At 54.8% G+C, this 22038-nt stretch overlaps 1 protein-coding gene across 6 annotated transcripts in view; it reads left to right on the top strand.

The window, feature by feature from the left end:
- UHRF1 (ubiquitin like with PHD and ring finger domains 1) overlaps positions 1 to 21732 on the top strand; it is a 53804-nt gene extending 32072 nt beyond the window's left edge. For all 6 annotated transcript variants that reach the window (XM_072721705.1, XM_072721706.1, XM_072721704.1 and 3 more), the window contains 14 exons: positions 592 to 752; positions 3147 to 3362; positions 8871 to 8971; positions 9086 to 9272; positions 9661 to 9784; positions 9874 to 9981; positions 10247 to 10351; positions 11163 to 11269; positions 13086 to 13248; positions 13325 to 13462; positions 15206 to 15350; positions 15429 to 15583; positions 17296 to 17400; positions 20194 to 21732. In XM_072721705.1, the coding sequence (XP_072577806.1) occupies positions 592 to 752; positions 3147 to 3362; positions 8871 to 8971; positions 9086 to 9272; positions 9661 to 9784; positions 9874 to 9981; positions 10247 to 10351; positions 11163 to 11269; positions 13086 to 13248; positions 13325 to 13462; positions 15206 to 15350; positions 15429 to 15583; positions 17296 to 17400; positions 20194 to 20340 (1962 nt within the window). In that variant the 3' untranslated portion in view covers positions 20341 to 21732. The remainder of the gene's footprint in view (positions 1 to 591; positions 753 to 3146; positions 3363 to 8870; positions 8972 to 9085; positions 9273 to 9660; positions 9785 to 9873; positions 9982 to 10246; positions 10352 to 11162; positions 11270 to 13085; positions 13249 to 13324; positions 13463 to 15205; positions 15351 to 15428; positions 15584 to 17295; positions 17401 to 20193) is intronic.
- Positions 21733 to 22038: the final 306 nt, after the last annotated feature.

Here is a 22038-nt window from a genome sequence, read left to right as displayed (position 1 = left end):
GGCCGCTGCCCTCATTCCCTTGGCTGGTCCTGCTGTGAAAATCGCCAGTGGGTGGTCTCCTGCGGCTTCCCTGCGGAAACCCAGTATTCCAGCATCCTTCGTGATGCTTGATGGCAGGTCTTGGGCCTGGGTTTTACAGGGGTCCCTGTGCCCATCTTTACGGTGGCTGTAAAGCTCTGAATTCGCTGCCTCCCGCTCAAGATGCAGTCTTACATAAAGATCTGGGTTCCCAGCCTGTCTAAAAAAATGGGCACTCTGGCCTCCACAGGCCACAGGGCAGGGGTGATTCTGTCCCCAGGGACACTGGGCAGTGTATGGGGGGATGCTCCTGGCATCGATGAGTGAGGGCCAGGGACACCATTCAGTCCCTCACAGCGACCAAGGACTGCCCCCTACCCTCCCCCACCAACAATCACCAGGCCCCGACGTCAGCAGTGCCAGAGCTAAGAAATCCTATTATAGTCGTCGTTTGGGTTTGTGTCCCAATCCTGAAGCATCCAGTGTCCGAGAACCCAAGCAGTCTCTGGTCAGCAGTGCTGGTCGGACGCTCCTTCTCCAGATTGGATGTGAGTGTTTTCTTGTTTGTGACAGGTCAATGAGTACGTCGATGCTCGGGACACAAACATGGGAGCATGGTTCGAGGCCCAGGTTGTTAGGGTGACGAGGAAGGCCCCGTCTCAGGACGAGCCCTGCAGCTCCACCTCCAGCTCGACACCAGAAGACGACGTCATTTATCATGTGAAATATGATGAGTGAGTGTCACTGCGGTGGGGTGGGCCACGGTGTTGGCCCTCTGTGTATGGGACCTGGAGTTTGGCACTGCCTTGGGGATGAGGATCAGGATTTGGGGGCCTCCACCCTCACGGTACCAAACCACCCAGGAGGCCACCCCTAGAGGACTCCTCTATCATGGTGATCCACAGCTGGGCTGACCCCCTCCTTGGGTCATCTAGTTGGAAATATGCCTCCCGACCCCGTTTCCTGTCTTACTCTGTTCATACAGCGTTCACTGTGTGAAGCCTCTGGAGTTTGTGGTCTGTCCCTCACTGGAATGCACCAGTACTTAGCGAGTGCTCCCCGTGTGCTAAGCATAGGGAGTCCCTGTCTGTGCACGTAGAGGATGTCTTGGACCGTCTCGAGTGGCCACCCCAGAATACTACAGGCAGGGCAGCTAGATCTCACGCTCTGGAGGCTGGAAATCCCAGATCAGTGTTGGCGGGTTGGTGCCTGGTGAGGGCCATCTTTCTGGCTTGTAGACTGGCCGTCTTCTCACTGACCTCACACAATCTTTCCTTTGTGGGGCTGAGAGTCCGCCCTGGTGTCTCTTGTAAGGACTCCAGTCCCAACTGGATTAGGGCACCACCTTTATGACCTCGTGCAACCCAACTTACCTCCCCATCTCCAAAGGTAGTCCCATTAAGGGTTCAGGCTTTATGATGGGAGTTTTGGGGGATCCAGTTTGGTCTGTCACAGAGGGCAAGTCGACCTCCCCAAGAGAGCTCTCATTCTGGGGGCCTAGGGGCCCCATCTGCTTCCCTGCCACTTTTTTTTTTTTTTAAGATTTTATTTATTCATGAGAGGCACGGGGGGCGGGGGGGGGGGAGAGAGAGAGAGAGAGGCAGAGACACAGGCAGAGGGAGAAGCAGGCTCCACGCAGGGAGCCCAATGCAGGACTGGATCTTGGGTCTCCAGGATCACACCCTGGGCCAAGGGCAGGCGCTAAACTGCTGAGGCACCCAGGGATCCCCCCACTTTTTAAATAAGATTTTATTTACTTATTCATGAGAGAAACAGAGAGAGAGGGGCAGAGACGCAGGCAAAGGAAGAAGCAGGCTCCCCACCCAGGACCCCGGGATCACGCCCTGGGCTGAAGGCAGGCGCTTAACCACTGAGCCACCCAGGTGTCCTCCCTGCCACTTTCTGGCACATCTTCAGTTTAGCTCTGCAGAGATTAAGGAGTAGTCGGATGAATGAGTCTGCAGGGCTCCCAGCCTCCTGGTTGGGGTTGCAAACTGCGGCCTTAGGGCCAGATCCCACCACCTGGATTGGTAAAGAAAGCTTTATCAAAGCACATCAACGCCCATTCATTGAAGTTTGGCCTGTGGCTATTTTCTTGGTGCTAGAGTTGAGTATTTAGAGACCTTCCAGCTTCCCCTGGCTGAAAATACTGTCTGACCTTTACAGGGCAACCCTGGTTCTTGGTGATTTACTGGGGAAACAGCGTGCTTGGCAGCACAGGTAGTGGGAATCCATGTAGGGACCCTCTCAGTGGGGGCTTAACTTTGTTGCTGTTGGAATGTTTCCGTCCAATTATTTTATGCCTTTTTTGAGACTGCTAGAAGGTTCCTGCATTTTGAGAAGAGTGAATTCCTATTGTATCCTATATCTAGTACATTATTACTTGCACAAGTGAAACAAGGTAAACCCGTTCTGCGCAGACAGGTGGAAGTAGTGCAGTGTTTCCCTCCACAGATGTTCTCGGTGCTTGTTCCTTAGGGCTGCCAAAACAGCACCTCAGACTGAGTGGCTTATAACAACAGAAGTCTATTCTCCTACTATTCTGGAGGCCAGGGGTCCAGAATAAAAAAATCAAGGTGTTAGCAGGGCGGCCCTCCCTCTGGAGGCTCTCGGGAAGGATCCTTCTTTGCCCCTAATGGCTTCTGGTGGTGGCTGGTAGTCCTTGGCCGCGTCCCTCCACTCTTTGGCTGTGTCTTCAGGTGTCCGTCTCCCGTCCATCACCTTCCTTCCTCTTCTAAGGACACCAGTCATTGGATTTAGGGTCCCCCCCCCCTGCCGTGTGACCTATCTGAGCTTCATGACATCCGCAGACCCTATTCATCCGCAGAGACCCTATTTCCACGTGAGGTCCCGTTGCCAGGTACCAGGGATTAGGACTCCTCTCCTGTCTTTTTGGGGGACACAGTTCAACCCACAGCACCTTCTGTGATTGGAATGTGTCTCTGTGCCTGAGTTTTTTCCATACTGGGAAATGAGCTCATCGGGGAGGCGACTTCATGTGCCACTGTGCTCCAAGTCACCCAAACCCATCTTGGTGCAGCCTTTCCTGCCTTGACTTCCATCTCCCATCAAGGGGCTGAAGTCAGGGGTTATCCGAGGATCTAACAAGGTTGGGGTTTTCCTCCCAGCTACCCGGAGAACGGAGTGGTCCAGATGAGTTCCCGTGATGTCCGGGCTCGTGCCCGAAACATTCTCAAGTGGCAGGAGCTGGAGGTGGGCCAGGTGGTCATGCTCAACTATAACCCCGACAATCCCAAGGAGCGTGGCTTCTGGTATGATGCAGAGATACTACGGAAGCGGGAGACCCGGACGGTGCGGGAGCTGTACGCCAACGTCCGGATTGGGTGAGTGACATGTCAGCCCTGGGGCTGTCCGGCCAGGGCTCTGGAGGGTGAGGCCTTCAGTCTCTCACGGCCCCGCCTGGGGGACTGTCTCTGAACGGTGGCGGTTTCAAGCTGCATTTTTTCTTGTGTTGTTTTGAGTTTGGCAAATAGGTCATAATCTCAAAAGTTCTAAAGGACTGTTCTTCCTTTTTCTGCATCCCTTGGTCACCCAGTTCTTTCTGGAGACCTCTCTCGTCACTTTCTAGGGATATCCTGCACGTAAGCAAGCATCGTATGCAGAAACTAAAGCACACGTAGGGATGTTCTCCACATCAGGGAGCAGCAAACTGCAGTCCACAGGCCGGATCCAGCCCTCTGCCTGTTTTGGCAAATAAAGTTTTATTGGCACACAGCCACGTCCATCTCTTTATCTGTGGTTGCTTTGGTGTTCCAAGGGCGGAGTTGATTACTTGAGAGAAAGGCTGTGCTCACAAAGCCAGAAAGATTGGGTCTTTGCAGAAGGTGTTTGCTAAGCCCTGTTCTGCTTTTCGTGTGTGTGTGTGTGTGTGTGTGTGTGTGTGTGTGTGTGTGTGTGAGAGAGAGAGAGAGAGAGAGAGAGAGAGAGAAAGAGAGAGAGAGAGAAGATACATATAACAAGAAACTTACCCTCGTAAGCATCTCTAAGTGTGCATGCAGCTCAGGTCACAAAGCCCCGCCGTGCACCACCCCCCCCCACGGTTCTCCAGAACCTTCCGTCTTCCCACACGGAGACCCCGTCCCCATCACTAACCCCCCGCCCCACCCCTGGCTCCCACCACCTCCTCTCTGTCTCTGTGGCGCGCACCCACCCCCACCACGGTTCTCCAGAACCTTCCATCTCCCCACACGGAGACCCCGTCCCCAGCATTGACCCCTCTGCCCCACCCTTGGCTCCCACCACCTCCTCTCTGTCTCTGTGAACGGGCCTACTCTGGGGACCTCCTGGGAGTGGGGTCCTGTGGGAGGTATCCTTCTGGGTCTGGGGCCCCTCCCTGAGACCAGTGTCCTCGGGGTCCGTCCATGTGGTGGCAGGTGCTGGGATTTTCTTTTTTGTGGTTAAATAATATTCCATTACTTGTATTGTGTGTATATACACAAATACTGGGGCAACAGTGTCTTAAGCACGGGCACAAGTGCAGAGGTCCTGGGGCAGGGCCATACCGCGTGCATTTGTGGGCTCGGTGAGGAAGCCAGTGGGGTGGAGTGAAGGGACAGAAGGTAGAAGGAATCAAGACTGTGGGAGCCTCCACGTGGCATGAGAGGTTCGGAACTGGTGTTCGTTCTCTTGCTGGCAGCTCCTGGAGCGTTTGGGAGCCACACGTTTTGCCCTAAAATTAATCTGGCAGCTGAGAGGGGAACAGCCTGCGGGGTCAGCGTGGGAGCCAGGGCCACCAGGATGGAGATGGATGGAGATGTTTAGGGACAAGGTCCCAGGGCTCAGGGACTATAGCAGTATACTCGCTGCTATAAAGTTCCTCCTCAGCTCTGCCTTCACAGCTCTCCCTGTAAAAATTTACTGTGTTGGATTTTTCTTTTCTTCACCATTCTTTTTTTTTTTTTTTTTTTTTAAACATCCTTAGAGACTTCCTCTCTGGCTCCTGGCTCCTTTGGAAGTATTGTGTTTAATTCCCGAGTGTTTAGAGACTTCTGCGTTGTCCTTCTGTTACTGATTTCTGGTTTGACTGCATTATGGTGAAAGAACATACTCTCTGATTTCCGTTCTTCCCGATTTGTTGAAGTTTCTTGCACGGCCCCTGATGGGGTCTACATTGGTGATTGTTCCGTGGTAGCTTGAGGAAAAACCAGAATATTCTGTCGTTGGGCAGAATGTCCTATGTCTGTCTGCCAGAGCCCGCGGGTTGGTGGTGCTCTCTCCAGGTTCTTGCTGATTGTCTGTCTGGTTCCCCGTCAGGTGCTGAGGCGTGTTGGAGGGCCCACCTCCACCCTGGGCCTGTCTGCCTCTCTCAGCCTCGCAGAGGGGACGTGATTGACCAATAAGCACATGCGGAGGGCACTTAGTAGGCCTCCTGGGTGGAGAGACCCTTGTTACCTCGTGCTGTGATTTCCCTCTATGCGTCCGCTGGTTTCCTTGGCTCTGAAGCGTGCTCTTCCCGGCGTCCCTGCATGCACAGACACACCTGCTTTGCTTTTTCAGGTTAATGGTTTGCTGGCTGTATTCTTTCCTTTTACTGTCAACCTCTGTAGTTGAACTAGAAAGAAGTTTTTTATGACTGGCATATAACTGGGTGGTTTTTTTAATCTGCTCTGGCATCTTGCCTTTCGATTGGCGCAGGCAGGCCATTCACATGAGATAACCGTCGGTACGTTAGGACTTAGGTCGGCCAGCTTGTCGTTTGCTTTCTGTTCGTTGCCTCCATTTCTCTTCTTTTGTCTTTCTCGTGGGTTTACCTAAACATGACTTCAGATTCTGTCCAGCTTTGTATGGTCTTTTTTTTTTTTTTTTTTTTTTAAGATTTTATTTATTTATTCATGAGAGACCCAGAGAGGGAGAAGCAGGCTCCATGCAGGGAGCCCAAGGCAGGACTCGATCCCGGGTCTCCAGGACCACGCCCTGGGCTGAAGGCGGTGCTAAACCGTTGAGCCACCTGGGCTGCCCTGTGTATGGTCTTTTGAATATGTTGCTGTGTATAGTTTTCTAAGTGGTTTCTTTGGATTTTACTGCAAACACGTGACCTAGTAGTTGTCACGTTAGCCAGAAACCTGTCTTCACCTACTTCCCTTTGTTCTTACTGAGTAGCAGACGGGTTAGGATCCTTATCCTCCTTGTGAGTTCTCGAAGTCACAGCTGAGGACTGAAATAATCTGTTGTATGTGCCCACATTTCTGCTCTTTCTGTTATTTATTTATTTATTTGTTTGTTTATTTATTATTTTTTTATTGGAGCTCAATTTGCCAGCACGTAGCATATCACCCAGGGCTCATCCCGTCAGGTGCCCCCCTCAGTGCCCATCACCCAGTCACCTCAAACCTCTGCCGCCTTTCTGTTTTTCTTCTCCTAAATTTCCTTTCCGTATCACTTCCTACCGGTTCAAAGAGCTTCCTCATCCTGTAAGGGGGTGTCTGTTAGCAATGAATTCTGTTGATTTTCCCTCACTGGAGAGTCTGCAACCACCGTTGTAGACATGACTCTCAAGCGTTGATTCATTTCATCCATATGTATTTTACAATTCTTTTCTTTTTCTTTCCTTTCCTTTTCTTTCATTTTCCTTTCCTTTCCTTTTCCTTTCCTTTTCCTTTCCTTTTCCTTTCCTTTTCCTTTCCTTTTCTTGGATCATGACCTGAGCCGAAGGCAGATGCTTCACTGACTGAGCCACCCAGGTGCCCCACGATTCATTTCTTTAAAGTGATTCTTCTTGGGATCCCTGGGTGACTCAGCAGTTAAGTGTCTGCCTTTGGCTCAGGGCATGATCCTGGAGTCCAGGGATCAAGTCCTACATCTGGCTACCCGCAGGGAGCCTGCTTCTCCCTGCCTGTGTCTCTGCCTCTCTCATGAGTAAATAAATCTTAAAAATAAAATAAAGTGACTCTTCTTAAACAGGATGATGAGATCGCCCCACAAAGATTTGTTATTTTTTTTATTTTTTTTTTTAATTTTTATTTATTTATGATAGTCACAGAGAGAGAGAGAGAGGCAGAGACACAGGCAGAGGGAGAAGCAGGCTCCATGCACCGGGAGCCCGATGTGGGATTCGATCCCGGGTCTCCAGGATCGCACCCTGGGCCAAAGGCAGGCGCCAAACCGCTGCGCCACCCAGGGATCCCCGTTTTTTATTTTTTAATTTATGTATTCGTTTTAAGTCCTTTGTATGCCCAGTGTAGGGAACCCATGACCCCAAGATCAAGAGTCACCCGCTCCACTGCCTGAGCCAGCAGGGTGCCTCAGTCATAATTCCTTAATAACATGTTCAGTCATTGGTTCATCTTCCAATTACCTCCCTTTTTGTTCTTAACCATTTGTTTGGTTGGGATGTACATGGACTTCAGACAGGCCGATCTGTGTGTGTGTGTGTGTGTGTGTGTGTGTGTGTGTGTTTAAGATCTCATTTATTCATGAGAGAGACCTAGGCAGAAGGAGAAGCAGGCTCCTTGCAGGGAGCCCGATGCGGGACTCGATCCCAGGACCCCAGGATCACGCCCTGAGCGCAAGTCAGACGCTCAACCACTGAGCCACCCAGGCGTTCCTATCTGTATTGTTTAAGTGCCTTTTATCTTCAGTCTCCTGTCCTTTCCTCCTTCCCCCTTTCCTTACCAGGGAGCCTAGTTGTGTGTCCCGCAGAGTCTCCGCAGCCTGGGGTTTGCCTTCCGCACCTCATGGCACCACTCTCTCTGCGCCTCCATCCCCAGGTTTCCTCTGGGAAAAGCCAGTGGGACCCTCTGCGCTTGCGGGGTGCAGGTCCACAGCTGTGGCCACTTGTACTGGGGAGCATTGGAAATGTGGCCAGGACAGACCAAGATGAGCCGGGAGTGTAAAACACATGCCCGGAGGTCAAGGACTTGGTGCTGGGAAGGAATGTGAAGTAGCGTGTTCAGAGATCTGTCCTGGTCCTCACACATTGAAATCCTATTTTGTGTACGTCGGGTCACATAAAACCCATCACTGATTCCGTCTGTTTTCACTTGATCAGTATGGCTGTTGGAAAATGCAGAATCACACAGGTGGCACATGTTGGGGGCCCCATTGCCTTGCCATTGGGCGCTGTTGATAGTGATGTTGATCCCTGGCGCTCACTTTCCCTTGGAGCTGGAGGAGTTTTTGCATTTTTAAAAAAACATTTTATTTATTTATTCATGAGAAGTACAGAGAAAGAGAGAGAGGCAGAGACCTAGGCAGAGGGAGAAGCAGGCTCCACGCAGGGAGTCCAACATGGGACTCGATCCCGGGTCTCCAGGATCACACCCTGGGCCGAAGGCGGCGCTAAACCGCTGGGCCACCGGGGCTGCCCAGAGTTTTTGCATTTTGATACAGGGAGACGGATCAGACCTCACCTTTAGGTTTCGTATGTTGGGCCTGGTTTAATCTGTGTTGCCTGCTGAAAGGTTAGAAATTATTCTCTCAGGTGCATCACGTAGTGAAACCGTGGTTTATAGATTGGCCTTCATCTTTTTTTTTTTTTTTTTAAAGATTTTATTCATTTATTCATGAGACACACAGGCCGAGACACAGGTAAAGGGAGAAGCAGGCTCCATGCAGGGAGCCACATGGGGGACTTGGTCCCAGGACTCCAGGGTCAGGTCCCAGGCCGAAGGCAGTGCCAAACCACTGAGCCACCCAGGATCCCCTGGCTTTCATCTTCTGATTCAGTAGGACTTGAACTGGCAAGGGGAGAGCTCAGTGAATGCGTGAGGCCCTGATGGAGCTAGAACCAGAGGCGTTCATGTGCTGTGAGAACGTGTGAGGTGGTACAGTCCCTGCTGATGTGCCTTGGCAGGTTGGCCCGCCAGAATGTTCTAACGCCTTCTGTCTCGCAGGGGCGATTCTCTCAATGACTGTCGGATCATCTTTGTGGACGAGGTGTTCAAGATTGAGCACCCGGGCGAGGGAAGCCCTGTCATTGAAAACCCGATGCGGAGTGAGTTCTGATCCTGCCCTTCTGTGGCCCCCACGTCGGGTGTGGGGTGGGGGCTCCCGCCCCGGCTCTACTTGGCTGGCCCTGCCTGAGCTGAGCCCAGCCTCCCATGTCCAGGGAAGAGCGGGCCCTCCTGTAAGCATTGCAAGGACGACGAGAGCAAGACCTGCCGGGTGTGCGCCTGTCACCTGTGCGGGGGCAAGCAGGACCCTGACAAGCAGCTCATGTGTGACGAGTGTGACATGGCCTTCCACATATACTGTCTGCGCCCACCCCTTAGCAGCATTCCCAAGGAGGACGAGTGGTGAGTGGACGGGCTTCGGCCTGGGTGATGAGAAGGCACCTCTCGAATTTCCCTGTGTGTCCTGCATCCCAGCTGGATTTATCCTCATCATCATGGGGAGGCATCATGAAATTCCTATGGGGGAGGATGGGGTCTAGTCTGCCGTCGGGTAGAATGTTCTAGCTCTGTGCTGCCCGTTGGGCCCACGCGGCTGCCAAGCACTTTGGATGTAGCCTGTGCCATCGGGGGGCTGGACTTTTTGCTTAATGTTAATGAATTTGCACTGGAGTGCTCCCCCTTCCCTGAACTGCGTGGGACGGCAGGGAGCCTGAGGAGCTGGCGTGTCTGCAGCATGGGGCCCCAGGGAGGGGGTGGGTGTGGGCAGGAGGTGACGTCCCTGCCATTATAGGTATTGCCCTGAGTGTCGGAATGATGCCAGTGAGGTGGTGCTGGCCGGGGAGAAGCTGAAGGAGAGTAAGAAGAAGGCGAAGATGGCATCAGCCACGTCCTCCTCGCAGCGGGACTGGGGCAAGGTGAGGTGGCCCCACGCCCCGCGCCCCTGCCTCCCTCCCTGCCCCACAGACGCTCACGCTGCTCTTCCCTCTGTTTCCGGCACGGACAGGGCATGGCGTGCGTGGGGCGTACTAAGGAGTGTACCATCGTCCCGTCCAACCACTACGGACCCATCCCGGGGATTCCTGTGGGCACCATGTGGAGGTTCAGAGTCCAGGTACCCTCAGGCTTCCTGGGCTGTGGGGCTGGGCCCACAGGTCCTGGGCGAGGACCACCCTGAGGGCAGGAGGCAGGGTGGACTTCAGGCCAGCTCCTTCCAGGGTGTGGCTCAGACTTGGGGTGTTTGGGGGAGAGGCTCTTACAACAGGTGTGATGCAAGAAGTCAGGGCACTGGCTTTGAAAGTGGGAGCGAGGAGGGTACGGTTGAGCTGCTGTGTGGCAGCCAGTCCCAAAGGTGCCATTTTTCTTGGTGTTTCTCATAGGTCAGTGAGTCAGGGGTCCATCGACCTCACGTGGCGGGCATCCACGGCCGGAGCAACGATGGGGCTTACTCCCTTGTCCTGGCTGGGGGATATGAGGATGATGTGGTGAGTGTGGGTGGAGCTGATCCAGATTTTTAAAAAGTTGTGGTAAACACACGTAAAATTCACCATCTTAACCATCTCTAAGTGCACAGCTCAGGGCACAAAGCACATCACCCCGTTGCGCACCCCCCCACACCACTGTGTCCAGAACCTTCCATCTCCCCACACGGAGACCCCGTCCCCAGGAAGCACTGACCCCCCGTCCCCCTCCCCACCCCTGGCTCCCACCATCTCGTCTGTCTCTGTGGACGGGCCTCCTCTGGGGACTCCTGGGAGTGGGGTCCTGCGGGACGTGTCCTCCTGGGTCTGGGTCCCCTCCCTGAGCCTGGTGTCCCTGGGGTCCGTCCACGTGGGGGCAGGTGTCGGGGTGCCTTCCTTCCTGAGGCTGGGTCGTTCGTATTCCCGCATGTGGATGGACCGGACTGTGTTTATCCTTCATCCATCAATGGATGGTGAGGTGGTTTCCGTGTTTAGCTGTTGTGAATAATGCTGCTGCTGTGTACGTGGGTGTGCACACAGCTCTTCAAGACCCTGTTTTCAATTCCTTCATGTACAAACCCAGAAATGGGACTGCTGGACCGAATGGTAATTCTTAATTTTTGAGGAACCTTCACGCCATTGTCCTTAGGGGCTGCGCCAGTTTGCATCCCTCTGACAGCACATGGCAGCCCAAGTTCTCCACGTCCCTGTCAGGACCTGTCCTTTTGTTTCTTTAACAGCTGACATCCTGACAGGGGTGTGTGGGGTTGTTTTCAGTGGAGTGTCTCCTTTCCTGTGCATGGAGAGCTCAGCCCGCCCATCTCCTCTGTTTCAGGACCACGGGAACTCTTTCACGTACACGGGTAGTGGTGGTCGGGACCTCTCTGGCAACAAACGGACTGCAGAACAGTCTTGTGATCAGAAGCTCACCAACACCAACAGGTTTGCAAAAAGGTTTTCTCATTTCATCAATGGCTGCTCCTGCCTCGTTCTCTGGCAGCTACACAGGGGAGGAGCGGGTTGGTTCTCTCTTGGGGTGTCATGTCCAGGAAGTTAGATTCCCACTGAGAGTGTGATGGAATGTAGAGATGATGAACATCCGTTTTTCCCCTTCTGTTTGCTAAACACTTGGAAGTCACTCAGACTTGTTAAAGCAAACTTTTTTTTTCCTAAAAGGCCAGATAATAAGTATTTTTGGCTTTCTGGGCCGCACGGCCTTTGTTGTAATCACTCAACCCTGCCATAATGGCACAAAAGCAGCCACAGAGCCCACGTCGAGGAACGAGCATGGCTGTGTTCCAGTAGAACTTTATTTGCAAAACCAGGCAGCGGGCCAGAGATGGCTGACCCCGGACTGCAGGATGGGGAAGGACCTTGTAGGCATAAAAAAGCATTATAAAGCCAATGGAAAAGAGAGAATTGATAACTTAAGTATTATAAGTTACATCAATAGATCCTGTACATAAAATGAAAAGACAGATAAGTATTTAGGAGAGGAGTCGACTACAAACATGACCTATGATAGTTATGGTCTTATACGTAAAGAGCTCTGGTAATCAACGAGAAAAATTAATAGAGAAAAGCAAAGGACATACAGCTCCTTCACAAGAGCAATGCAGATCTCCAGTGACCGTGAAAACTTGTTGCACTCTTGTAACAGAAGAAACCCAAATAGAAGCAATGGTTAGATACTATTTATTTCCCCTATAAAATCGGCCCCGAGTTCTAAGATGTTGAGAAATGCCAAGACACAGACTAGTGTTCCACTGTTGGTGGAAATACAGATGGGTGCCACCTTCCCGGTGACCTGCGTGCGTGAAGAGCCTTGAAAACATCCTCACCTGTGACCCTATAAATCAACTTCGAAAGTGTGTTTATGAGACACGAGGATGTGAAAATTTGATAACGTAGCGATATTTATTACATCATTATCTAAAATGGCAAAATGAGAGTAGCCAAATACCAAATAAAAGGAGGGAGGGAAGCTTGCATTAGCGTATTGGTCTAGTGGAGTATTTTAATTTCGGTAGCTGTTAAAAGCCTGTGGGCGGGAAAGGCTGGCAGGTGTGAGGCCTGCCCCGAGCTCACGGCACGGGTACGGGGGCACACGCCTCCGCAGTCGTCCTGGAGGAAGTGCTGGCTGCACACGGTGAACTGCCACGTGTCCGCAGCTCTTCTCTCCTTCCCGGTGACAAAGACGCTGCCACTGCGTCCGTGCTGAGCCCCAGCCCCGGTCTCCTTGTCCCGGGCCTCCATGCCCCTCGGTGGGACTGCCCTGCCGGGGTTCACTTCCCCCCACCCAGTGTCTTACTGTCCCTTGGCCCTGGGAACAAAACACCACACAGATGGGTGGTTTAAAACCACAGGAATTTATTCTTGCATGATTCTGGGGCCCAGCCTCTGAAGTCAAGGGGTGGGCAAGGCCATGCTCCCTCTGAAACCTCTGGGGGTGGATCTTCCCCCTTTCTCCCAGCTTCTGGGGGCCACCGGCTTGTGGATGCATCCCTCCAGCCTTTGCCTCCTTCATGTGCCGCCCCTCCCATGCCCCTGCCTGCACAACCCTTTCCTTATGAGGACACCAGTTACTGTACTGGGGGCCACGCTGGTCCTTTTTGATGGCCTCTGAACTTGACTCCATCTGTCGTCACCCTCATTTCAAAGAAGGTCACAGTCGCAGGTTCTAGGGTGAGCATATGACCGTCTCCTCTGGTGGGGGGACATTAACCCACCCCTCGTGGGGCCCCACTTCTGCCCCCAGGGCGCTGGCTCTGAACTGCAGTGCCCCCATCAACGACCGTAAGGGGGCTGAGGCCAAGGACTGGCGATCTGGGAAGCCCGTGCGGGTGGTGAGGAATGTGAAGGGTCGCAAGCATAGCAAATACGCCCCGGCCGAAGGCAACCGGTACGACGGCATCTACAAGGTGAGTGGCCCTCCCTGCACCTGCCAGGCCCCCTCCAGCCCTGGACATTGCTAACCTAGCTCACACCTCCCCACAGGTCGTGAGGTACTGGCCAGAGAAGGGGAAATCGGGCTTCCTGGTGTGGCGCTACCTCCTGCGGAGGGATGACACGGAACCTGGCCCCTGGACCAAAGAAGGGAAGGACCGGATCAAGAAGCTAGGGCTGACCATGCAGGTACGTCCAGGCTCGGCCTGCCGCTTGCCGCCCTGGAGCTCAGGTCTGGACTCCTTGGGCCTGTATGGTGCCTAATGCTGCCCAGCCCAGCCCAGCCCCGGAGCTGCCCTGCTTTGAATCTTGTCTTCCTGGCTGGTCAGTGGGGATCATGGCAGAGCCGGCCACAGGGAGCTTTGCGCAGCGAGTGCCCGGCCGTCTGGAGCCTGCCTTTCGGCCGGAAGCCCTCTCAGCTTTCTGTTTACTTAATGATTTGCAGGCACCAAGCTGCTGGCACCTCGCTGGCTGTACCATTCGGGTTCTTTAGCCAGTAGATCTTGGGGCAGGGGGCAGGTAGGCAGGTGGTGGTTGTGTCTTTGCATGCGTAGTTTGAGGGTGGAGAGCCAGACTTCCTTGTGAGAGTCGTGCTCAGGGAGGAGTTCATGCAGAATCAGTGTGGAATCCGGTTTCTTCCTTTTTGCTAGGCTCCACGCCTCCTCCAAGCATGCAAACCGACAAAACCGGTGGGATGTGGGGAGGAATGCTCCCTCCGAGCCCTCGCTCACCTCCTCACAGCAGCTGGGTCTCCCATCTCCTGATCCCATCACCCAGGGTTTACCCGGTGCGCGGCGCGCCTTTTCTGCACCATAATTATGGTGTTTCTGTTCATTATGGCGAGTCTCTTTACAGCTGATAACTCAGTGTGGGACTATTTAAGGAATCTTAATTGCTACTGAGAATCAGATAGCGCCTCCCCCCGGGGGTCACAAAGAGTTGTCTTTTGAACATGATGTTTGTACCATGGAGAATTTCAGAAGCTAAGGAACCGGGGAGAAAAATAGCCAAGGGACGGGAGCACCAGCATTTGCTGAGAGTATTTGTGACTTCACGCTTGTGTTGCTGAAGAAGCCTGATGGTTTCTAGGTGACACACGGGGAAATCCCGCATGATTGGAGTTGCCTTAGAGCTGGGGTTATAACCCAGTAATGCTTGCTAGACCCTGGAGGAGCCCCAGACTCCTCAACATGAGGTTGGCAAGCAAAGTCCTTGGGGTCACTTTCTTGTACTCCGGGGGTGCCTGGGTGGCTCAGTCGGTTAAGTGTCTGCCTTCAGCTCAGGGCATGATCCAGGGTCCTGGGATCGAGTCCCACATCCAGCTCCCTGCTCAGGGGGAACCTGCTTCTCTTTCTGCCTTTGCCCTTCCCCCTGCTTGTGTTCTCTCTCTCTCTCTTTCTCCTTCCCTTTCTCTCTCTCTCTCTCTCTCTCTCTGTCAAATAAATACAATGTTAAAGACATGAAGTTCTCTGGAGGCCCAGCCACGCCCATTCATTCCCTTCTGGGCTCTGCCGGCCTTTGGGCTCCAGCGGAGCTCTGAAGCTGGAGACACTGCTGCCAGCCCCTGGTGGGAAGGGTTTGCCTACCTCTGAATTAATGAGGATAATAATCAGCTCCTCTTACTTGCTAGATCTGATGCAAAGCACTTTCTGTGCATTCCCATGTTTACTGCTTCGCCTCTGCCCTATCGGGTGCATGTTGCGCCCTCAGCCCGTTTATTCCTGGTAAGTCTGGCAATTAGAGATTGGCCAGAGGCTCCCTAGAGGCTGTTGGGAGCAGGAGTCCCGAGACCCTGAGGCTACCTCGGGGGCTGGGGAGGGAGTGTCAACGAGGTGAGGGGTGTGGGGGGAGGGTGGGCAGGGCGCTCGGTGACACAGGCCCTGGTCCCTGGCCCCTCTGTGCTCCTCACGGCCCAACTCCACCCTCTTGCAGTATCCGGAAGGCTACCTGGAGGCCCGGGCCAGAAAGGAGAAGGAGAAGGAGAACAGCAAGAGAGAGGCCGAGGAGGAAGAGGGGGAGGAGGAAGAGGAGGGCTTCACGTCCCCCAGGAAGGGCAAGCGCAAGAGCAAGTCCGGAGGTGGGTGTCTCTGCGGGCAGCAGCCATGTGTGTGCGCTTGCTGCCCGCCCACTCTTACCCACCGCTCCGTCCCGGCAGGTGGCAAGGGCGGTGCCGGGTCCCCAGGAGGGACACCTAAGAAAAGCAAAGTGGAGCCCTACAGCCTCACGGCCCAGCAGAGCAGCCTCATCAAGGAGGACGAGAGCAACACTAAGCTGTGGAGCGAGATCCTCAAGTCGCTCAAAGATGGGCCGGTGAGTGCCGCCCCCCCCCCCCCCCCCCCCCGCAACCTCCACCCCACCCATCCTGGGCGACCTCTCCTCTCATCTTCATTTGTGCAGCAAAATAGAAACACTTCACCACCTTAACCATCCCTAGGTGCACAGCTCAGGGCACCGAGCATGCTCACCCTGGCGCGCACCCTCCCCCACCACCGTCTCCAGAACCTTCTGTCTCCACACATGGAGGGAGACCTGTCTCCAGGAAGCACTGACCTCCCCCCCCCCCCCCCCAGCCCTGGCTCCCACCACCTCCTCTCTGTCTCTGTGGACGGGCCCCCTCTGGGGACCTCCTGGGAGTGGGGTCCTGCAGGAGGTGTCCTTCTGGGTCTGGGTCCCCTCCTTGAGCCTGGCGTCCTCGGGGTCTGTCCATGTGGTAGCAGGTGTCAGGGGCCCTTTCTTCCTAAGACTGGATCGTATTCCAGCGCGTGAACGGACCACACTGGGTGTGTCCATTCACCTGTAGGGACACTGGCTTGCTTGCTCCTCTGCCCGCTGTGACCTTGCTGCGGGGCGCACGGGGTGTGAATGTGCCAGCTTGCCCCCTTGCGTACCATCCCAGGCACGGGACTGCTGGATCCTAAGGTCCATCTGTGTTCAGCTTTCTGAGGAACTGCCAAATCAGGCCTATTTTCGGTCTTCCTGCCCTGAGTGAGATGAGTGACAGGGATGGGTCACCACAAGTGAGCAGCTCGGTCCTCTGGCCACTGCCATCCCTGGTGGGAACAGGCTCTGAGTCCCATACATACCCTTGGAGTCTGTCGCCTCTGTTGTCCTCTCCGGCTCCTGGCCCTGGTCCTCGGGTCTCGGGGCCTCGGCCCTCGCGGTTCCCTCAGCCTGGAGTACCTGCCCCCACGGTGCTCCCACACGAGTCCCCTGCGGCACCCGTGACAAATGACCACAGACTTGGTGGCTCAAAACAACGTGAAATTCTGGAGGGCAGGAGCCAAAGTGGGTCTTTGGGGGCTAAGCACAGGCATGGGCAGGGCTGGTTCTTTCCAGAGGCTCCAGGACAAAAAGGTTCCCTACGCTTTCCAGTTTCAGGAGGCGGCACAGGCTCAGCGGCCACATGGCCTTCTCTGGGGGTCAGACCTCCCTCTGTCCCCTTCACACAGGGGCCCTTGTGATGAAGTGAGCCACCAGGGTGACTTAGCCCCATCTCAGGGTCCTGAATCCCACCTGCAAAGTCCCTTTACCCCATGAGGTGTCATGCACGAGTCCCAGAATTCAGACGTGGCATCCGAGGGCCCGAGCCCCAGCCGGCCATGTGCCCTCCAGGTCGCCTTCTCCACAGAGCGCTGATCGCCGGTCTTCCAGGGCTCTGCCCGCCCCATCCCCTGCTGTCCTCCCCCAGCACCGCCGTGACGTTCTGTCCCTGCCCGGCTCCTCTTTGGTCTCCCCCACTGGCCTCCACACTCTATATTGGCAACTTCTGTTTTATCCTCTGAGATGCCCGCCTGAGGAGCTGCCGAGGAACGCGCCTTTGCCTCCAGGCCGGGTGTGCTCTGGGCCTCGGGTCTCACGGTCCTGCTGGTCCCTGGTCCCACTCGGTGTGACCCTGGGCGTGGCCCGGCCTCCGGGCTTCTGTGTTCTTGTCTTAGAGCTGCCTCTGGGCCCTGGGTGGGGGGCACCATTTGGACACTGTCGGGGATGGGGGGTCTGCACTGTGCTCACTCACTCTCCTCCAGTTCCAGAAGTTCCTGAGTAAGGTAGAGGAGGCGTTCCAGTGCATCTGCTGCCAGGAGCTGGTGTATCGCCCCATCACGACAGTGTGCCAGCATAACGTGTGCAAGGTGAGCAGGGTGGCCGCTGGGCCCGGGTGGAGGGTGCTCAGAGGACATTGTGACCCCCTGTTGCCCTACACCTGCCACCCCTTCTGGCTTGGCTTCTGCGTGCTCCTGGCTCCCAGGCCTCCCAGGGTCCGCTTGTCCTCGTCCAGGTGGCCCTCTAGCCTTTATCGTGGGCTCCCATCACCCCCTGCCGTGCTCCTCACACTCGCGTGTCCCCTCCGTGCTGTAGAGTAAGATGGTACCTGTGCCACCCTGCGCACCTCCTCGTGACCTTGAGCCACGCTGGTCCTCTGCCTCAGGAGTGTTGTCTAGTTGTTCCTTCCCTGGAATGTTCTCCCCCAGCCTCTTTTCGGGCTGGGGGTCCAGGGCTGGAGAGGATGGGTGACAGTTCTGGCCCGAGGTCTGGTTATAACAGATAGTGACTGAGCGTGATGTGGACTGGGATGGAGAGTATGAGGTGCTGGGCTCTTAGAGGAGCAGGAGGGAGGGCTTCCTAGAAGTGGCATCTCGGGAAGGGAGAATGCCCTGTGCGGAAGCCTGGACAGGCAGGTCGGACCAGCTGGGGCCTGTAGGGGACGAGGGCTGGGAGGTGAGCCCGGAGGGTGGTTGGTCTTAGGGCTGGACTGGAAGAGAGATGTGGGGCGAGGGGCCAGTGTGGGGGGAGGTGGGGTGGCCAGGGTCTCCTCTGCAGCCGTGCTGACGCTGGGGTGGGCCGTTCTCTGCGGGGGCGTCCTGGGCAGCATCCCTGGCCCCACACCCTCCGTGCCAGGAGCACCCCCAGTCGTGATGGCCACAGAGGTCCCCTACACCACCCCGAGTGCCCTGGAGGCAGCGTCGCTCGGTTGGGTGCACTGGCATGTGGGGATGGTTTTGTTTTTGTTATTGTTTTTTTGTAGCGTCTTGTAGTTCGAGTGGGTCGGTAGGAACTTACGGGCAGTGCAGGCAGGCAGCTGTGGAAGGGACTGTCCCGGCCTCCTGCCCACTCTTGCTCTCTGAGTCACTGGCCCCCTCTCCTGCCTTGGGCCCATTTTGGTCCAGGCTCCTGCGTTAGCTGTCATACCAGGGGAGGGACTCAGAGACCACCAAGCAGTGTGGAGGGTCCCCCCTTCACTTTTCTGTCCATGGGCTGTGCCGTGTGGCCCCATAAGTCCCTTTGGTGGTGTGGCCTGGGAAAGCCACGCAGGCCCTCTGAGCCTCTGTCGCCTTGGTGCCAAGGGACGGAGCGACGCCTTCCCGGCCAGCTTGTGTGCCATGGTGGCCTGGGCCGGCGGGACTTGGCGGGTCAGGCCGCAGAAACAGTCGGCTGTGGGGAGTGCAACACCGAGCCTCTTGGCAGAGCCAGTGTGGGTGCTGTGGACGCAGGGGCTGCTGGTACTGCAGGAACCCCAGCCTCCGAGTGGTCCTAGGGAGACTGCTTTGCCTGCACGTCCCAGCAGCTGATTTTCTTCTTCTATTAAATAATTTTATTGTAGTAAAATAGACCCAACATAAAAATTTCTATCTTAACCACTTAGAGCGCACAGCTCAGGGCACGAAGCACACTCACCCCACCATGTAGCCCCCCTCCCCTGTCTCCAGAATCTTCCATCTCCCCACACGAGACCCTGTCCCTGGGAAGCATGGACCCCCCTGCCCCACCCCTGGCTCCCACCATCTCCTGTTGTCTCTGTGGACAGGCCTCCTCTGGGAGGTGGGGTCATGCAGGACATGTCCTTCTGGGTCTGGCTCCTCTCCCTGAGCCTGGTGTCCTCAGGGTCCATCCACGTGGTGGCAGGTGGCAGGATATCACCCCTCCCCCTTTTTTGTAAGTGGCTCCATTCCCACCGTGGAGCCCAAGGCAGGGCTTGAACTCACAACCCTGAGATAGAGACCTGAGCTGAGACCAAGAGTCGGATGTGAACCGGCTGAGCCACCCAGGCACCCCTCCTCCTTTCTCTCTAAGGCTGGATAATCTTCCGGCATGCAGTTGGACCTTGCGGCGTCTCCATCTCTGGCCGTTGTGGGTAATGCCACAGCCCAGAACCTAACTTTTCAACGCTGACCTGAATCATAGTTGTGTTGGACAGAAGGAACTGCCCTGGGTCTCTGGCATCAAGGTTGTAGGCTTTATTGAAAAAAGAATTGAGTGTTTACAAATGTTTACACTTCATGTGCCTAGAAGTGGACGCACGGTGGCTTCAGGCGTGTCCCCGTGGTGACCTCTACCCCTTCACCGAGCTCCCTGACCCCATCCTTCAGGTGTGTGTGCACCTGCGTGCCCAGTCCGGCCGGGCGGGCAGTGTCCTCCCTGTGTCTCCGAGCGGGAAGCTGGCTCTCCAGGGCATGTCCACCTTGTAGCTCTGTTCCCGCCTGGCGTTCCTCTCCAGCTGTCACTTGGTTGAGGATTGTCTGGCTCAGGGCCAGAGATCCTGCCTTCCTTTCATCCTTCCTTCATTCCCATCGGTGCATATTTATTGAACACGTATTCTGTATTGGTGCGGGTGCTGTTTGAAGACAAGTAGGGTTAAGATCTCCTTCTGATGCTCCAAGGTCATCGGGGAAGGGTTGTCTGAGGAGGTGACTTGAGCCGAGGCATGAATGATAGGACTGTCAGGTGGCACGAGTTGCAAGTGCCACGGCCTGGAGGCCAGGGTGAGCTTGGAGTCTTTGAGGAGCCCCAGGGAGGCCAGCCTAGAGGCAGAAAGTGAGACCGAGGGTCAGGAGGGGCCTCTGGACCCTGTGAGAAGTCGGTCACTGTTCCTCACTCCACGCGGAGGGCCGCGGGGACACTGCCTCTCACTCCACCCTCTCTTGCAGGACTGCCTGGACAGATCCTTCCGGGCTCAGGTGTTCAGCTGCCCGGCCTGCCGCTACGACCTGGGCCGGAGCTATGCCATGCAGGTGAACCAGCCGCTGCAGGCCATCCTCAACCAGCTCTTCCCTGGCTACGGCAGCGGGCGGTGATCCTCAAGCACTTCTCGCCGGCAGTTTTTAAAAAAACGTGTCTCGGGGGTCTCTGCCCCGTATTTTGTTTTTAGTGGGCTTAACTTAAACATGTAGTTTTTCCTCCACTCCCTAAAAAGCCTTGTCTTCCTGGTTTTGTTTTGTGTTTTTTTTTTTTTTTTTTTTTTTTTTTAACCTATAAATTTTCAGGAGTTTGTATTACGGCTCAAAGAAAGAGAAAGTTGGACTTCTCAGTGTTTTTATTTTGGTTTTTAAAAAAATACCAAGCCTGCAGTTGATCAGCAAAAAACAAACAAAAAAATCTTTTCTGAAGATGGAATGAAAAATGCCTTGGCGCGAAGGCTGCTTGTGTCCCCAGCGCCAAGTTCCCACGAGTTCCCACCGCCGCCGAACAAGAAGGCGCCCGGCCGCCTAGAACAATCTCTTCAAGGTGTGTGGCTTCGGCCCCCCGAAGTGGAAACCGGGCGCATCTCCCTGACGGCATCCTGCCGCCTACAGGCCAGCAAGGTGGTGCCTGGTGGTGGCCGGGGTGTCCCTGGCCCCGCCATCGCCCGCTGGGAAGGTGGTGAGAAGAGGGGCCGTCCTGGCCGGCGGTGTGGACGCCTGTTCCGAAGCCATGCACCCCCCCCCCCATGCGCTTCCGTGTTGCACCCCTGCATGCAGAGCCCTCTGCCTGGGTGACGGAGGGGGGAGCCACTGCGGCCGCTGGACTGCCCTGCGCGGGGCCGGGCGTGCGGCCAAGGGCCAGCCCACCCGCAGCACCACGGAAGCACATGTTCAAAGCCATGTTCAAGTGCCTTGGGGTCTTTCTTCTGTTGTAAACACGGGGCTCTCTTTTAGCACTGAATTGTTGAAAACGCCAGCCAGGTTCTGAAACTGGGGTTAGCCAGTTCTTCCCGATACCGGGTGAGTGTTTGGGGGTGATTTCATTTCTGTGGATCCTTTCAATTGAATGGTCAGCTCACCAACTGAGAATTATAAGAGGGAATTTTTTGGGTTTTTTTTTTAAGTACTTTTTTTAAATGAAATTTTTTTGTAGTTATTGTATATGTACCAAGAAAGCTATAACTTAGGGTTTGGTTGTGTTTTTGTTTCATGGTTTTTTTGTTTTTTTTTCTCCTTCGGTTTTGTATTTTTTGGAATGATTTGTTAATTTTTCTAACTTTACCAAAGTTTGCAGCTTTTACCTCAATAGAACAGGAATATTTTAAATCACATAACTGCAGACAAACTGGAGAGATACTGTTTTAAAGTTTTTCTTTTCTCCTTCTTATTAGGTTTGTTAATGTATTAGGAAGAAACCACGAAATCCCGTGTAGGCTTTTTCTAAAAAGTTCAATATTCTTTGTCCAGATTTTTAGATTCTCAGAATAAATGCCTTTTACAGATGCATTGGGGTTGTGTCTTCTCCTGTTCACGAGTTGTTCTGTAGGCGCTCTGTGCCTCTTCACCGGAGCCTGAGGACACGGAGCTGGCAAGCGGCATCATTCCCGCTCAGGGGATAGGACAGGGTCGAAGATGGAGTGGTGTGCTGTGGGTCTAAGTGCCACTCAGGAGGTGTCAGGCTTTGACTTTTACACAGTCCCCAAACCCGAGCCCAGGGGCATATCCAGCCCTCCAGCTTGGAACCGCGTGTCCCTTAACACTCAGCAAGGTGAGTGGCACTGTCCCCACTTACTAGCGAGGAAACAGCTGTGC

Source organism: Vulpes vulpes, chromosome 9 (genome assembly GCF_048418805.1).
Source record: "Vulpes vulpes isolate BD-2025 chromosome 9, VulVul3, whole genome shotgun sequence".
NCBI lineage: Eukaryota > Metazoa > Chordata > Mammalia > Carnivora > Canidae > Vulpes > Vulpes vulpes.
This window is presented reverse-complemented; position numbering and strand designations above follow the sequence as displayed.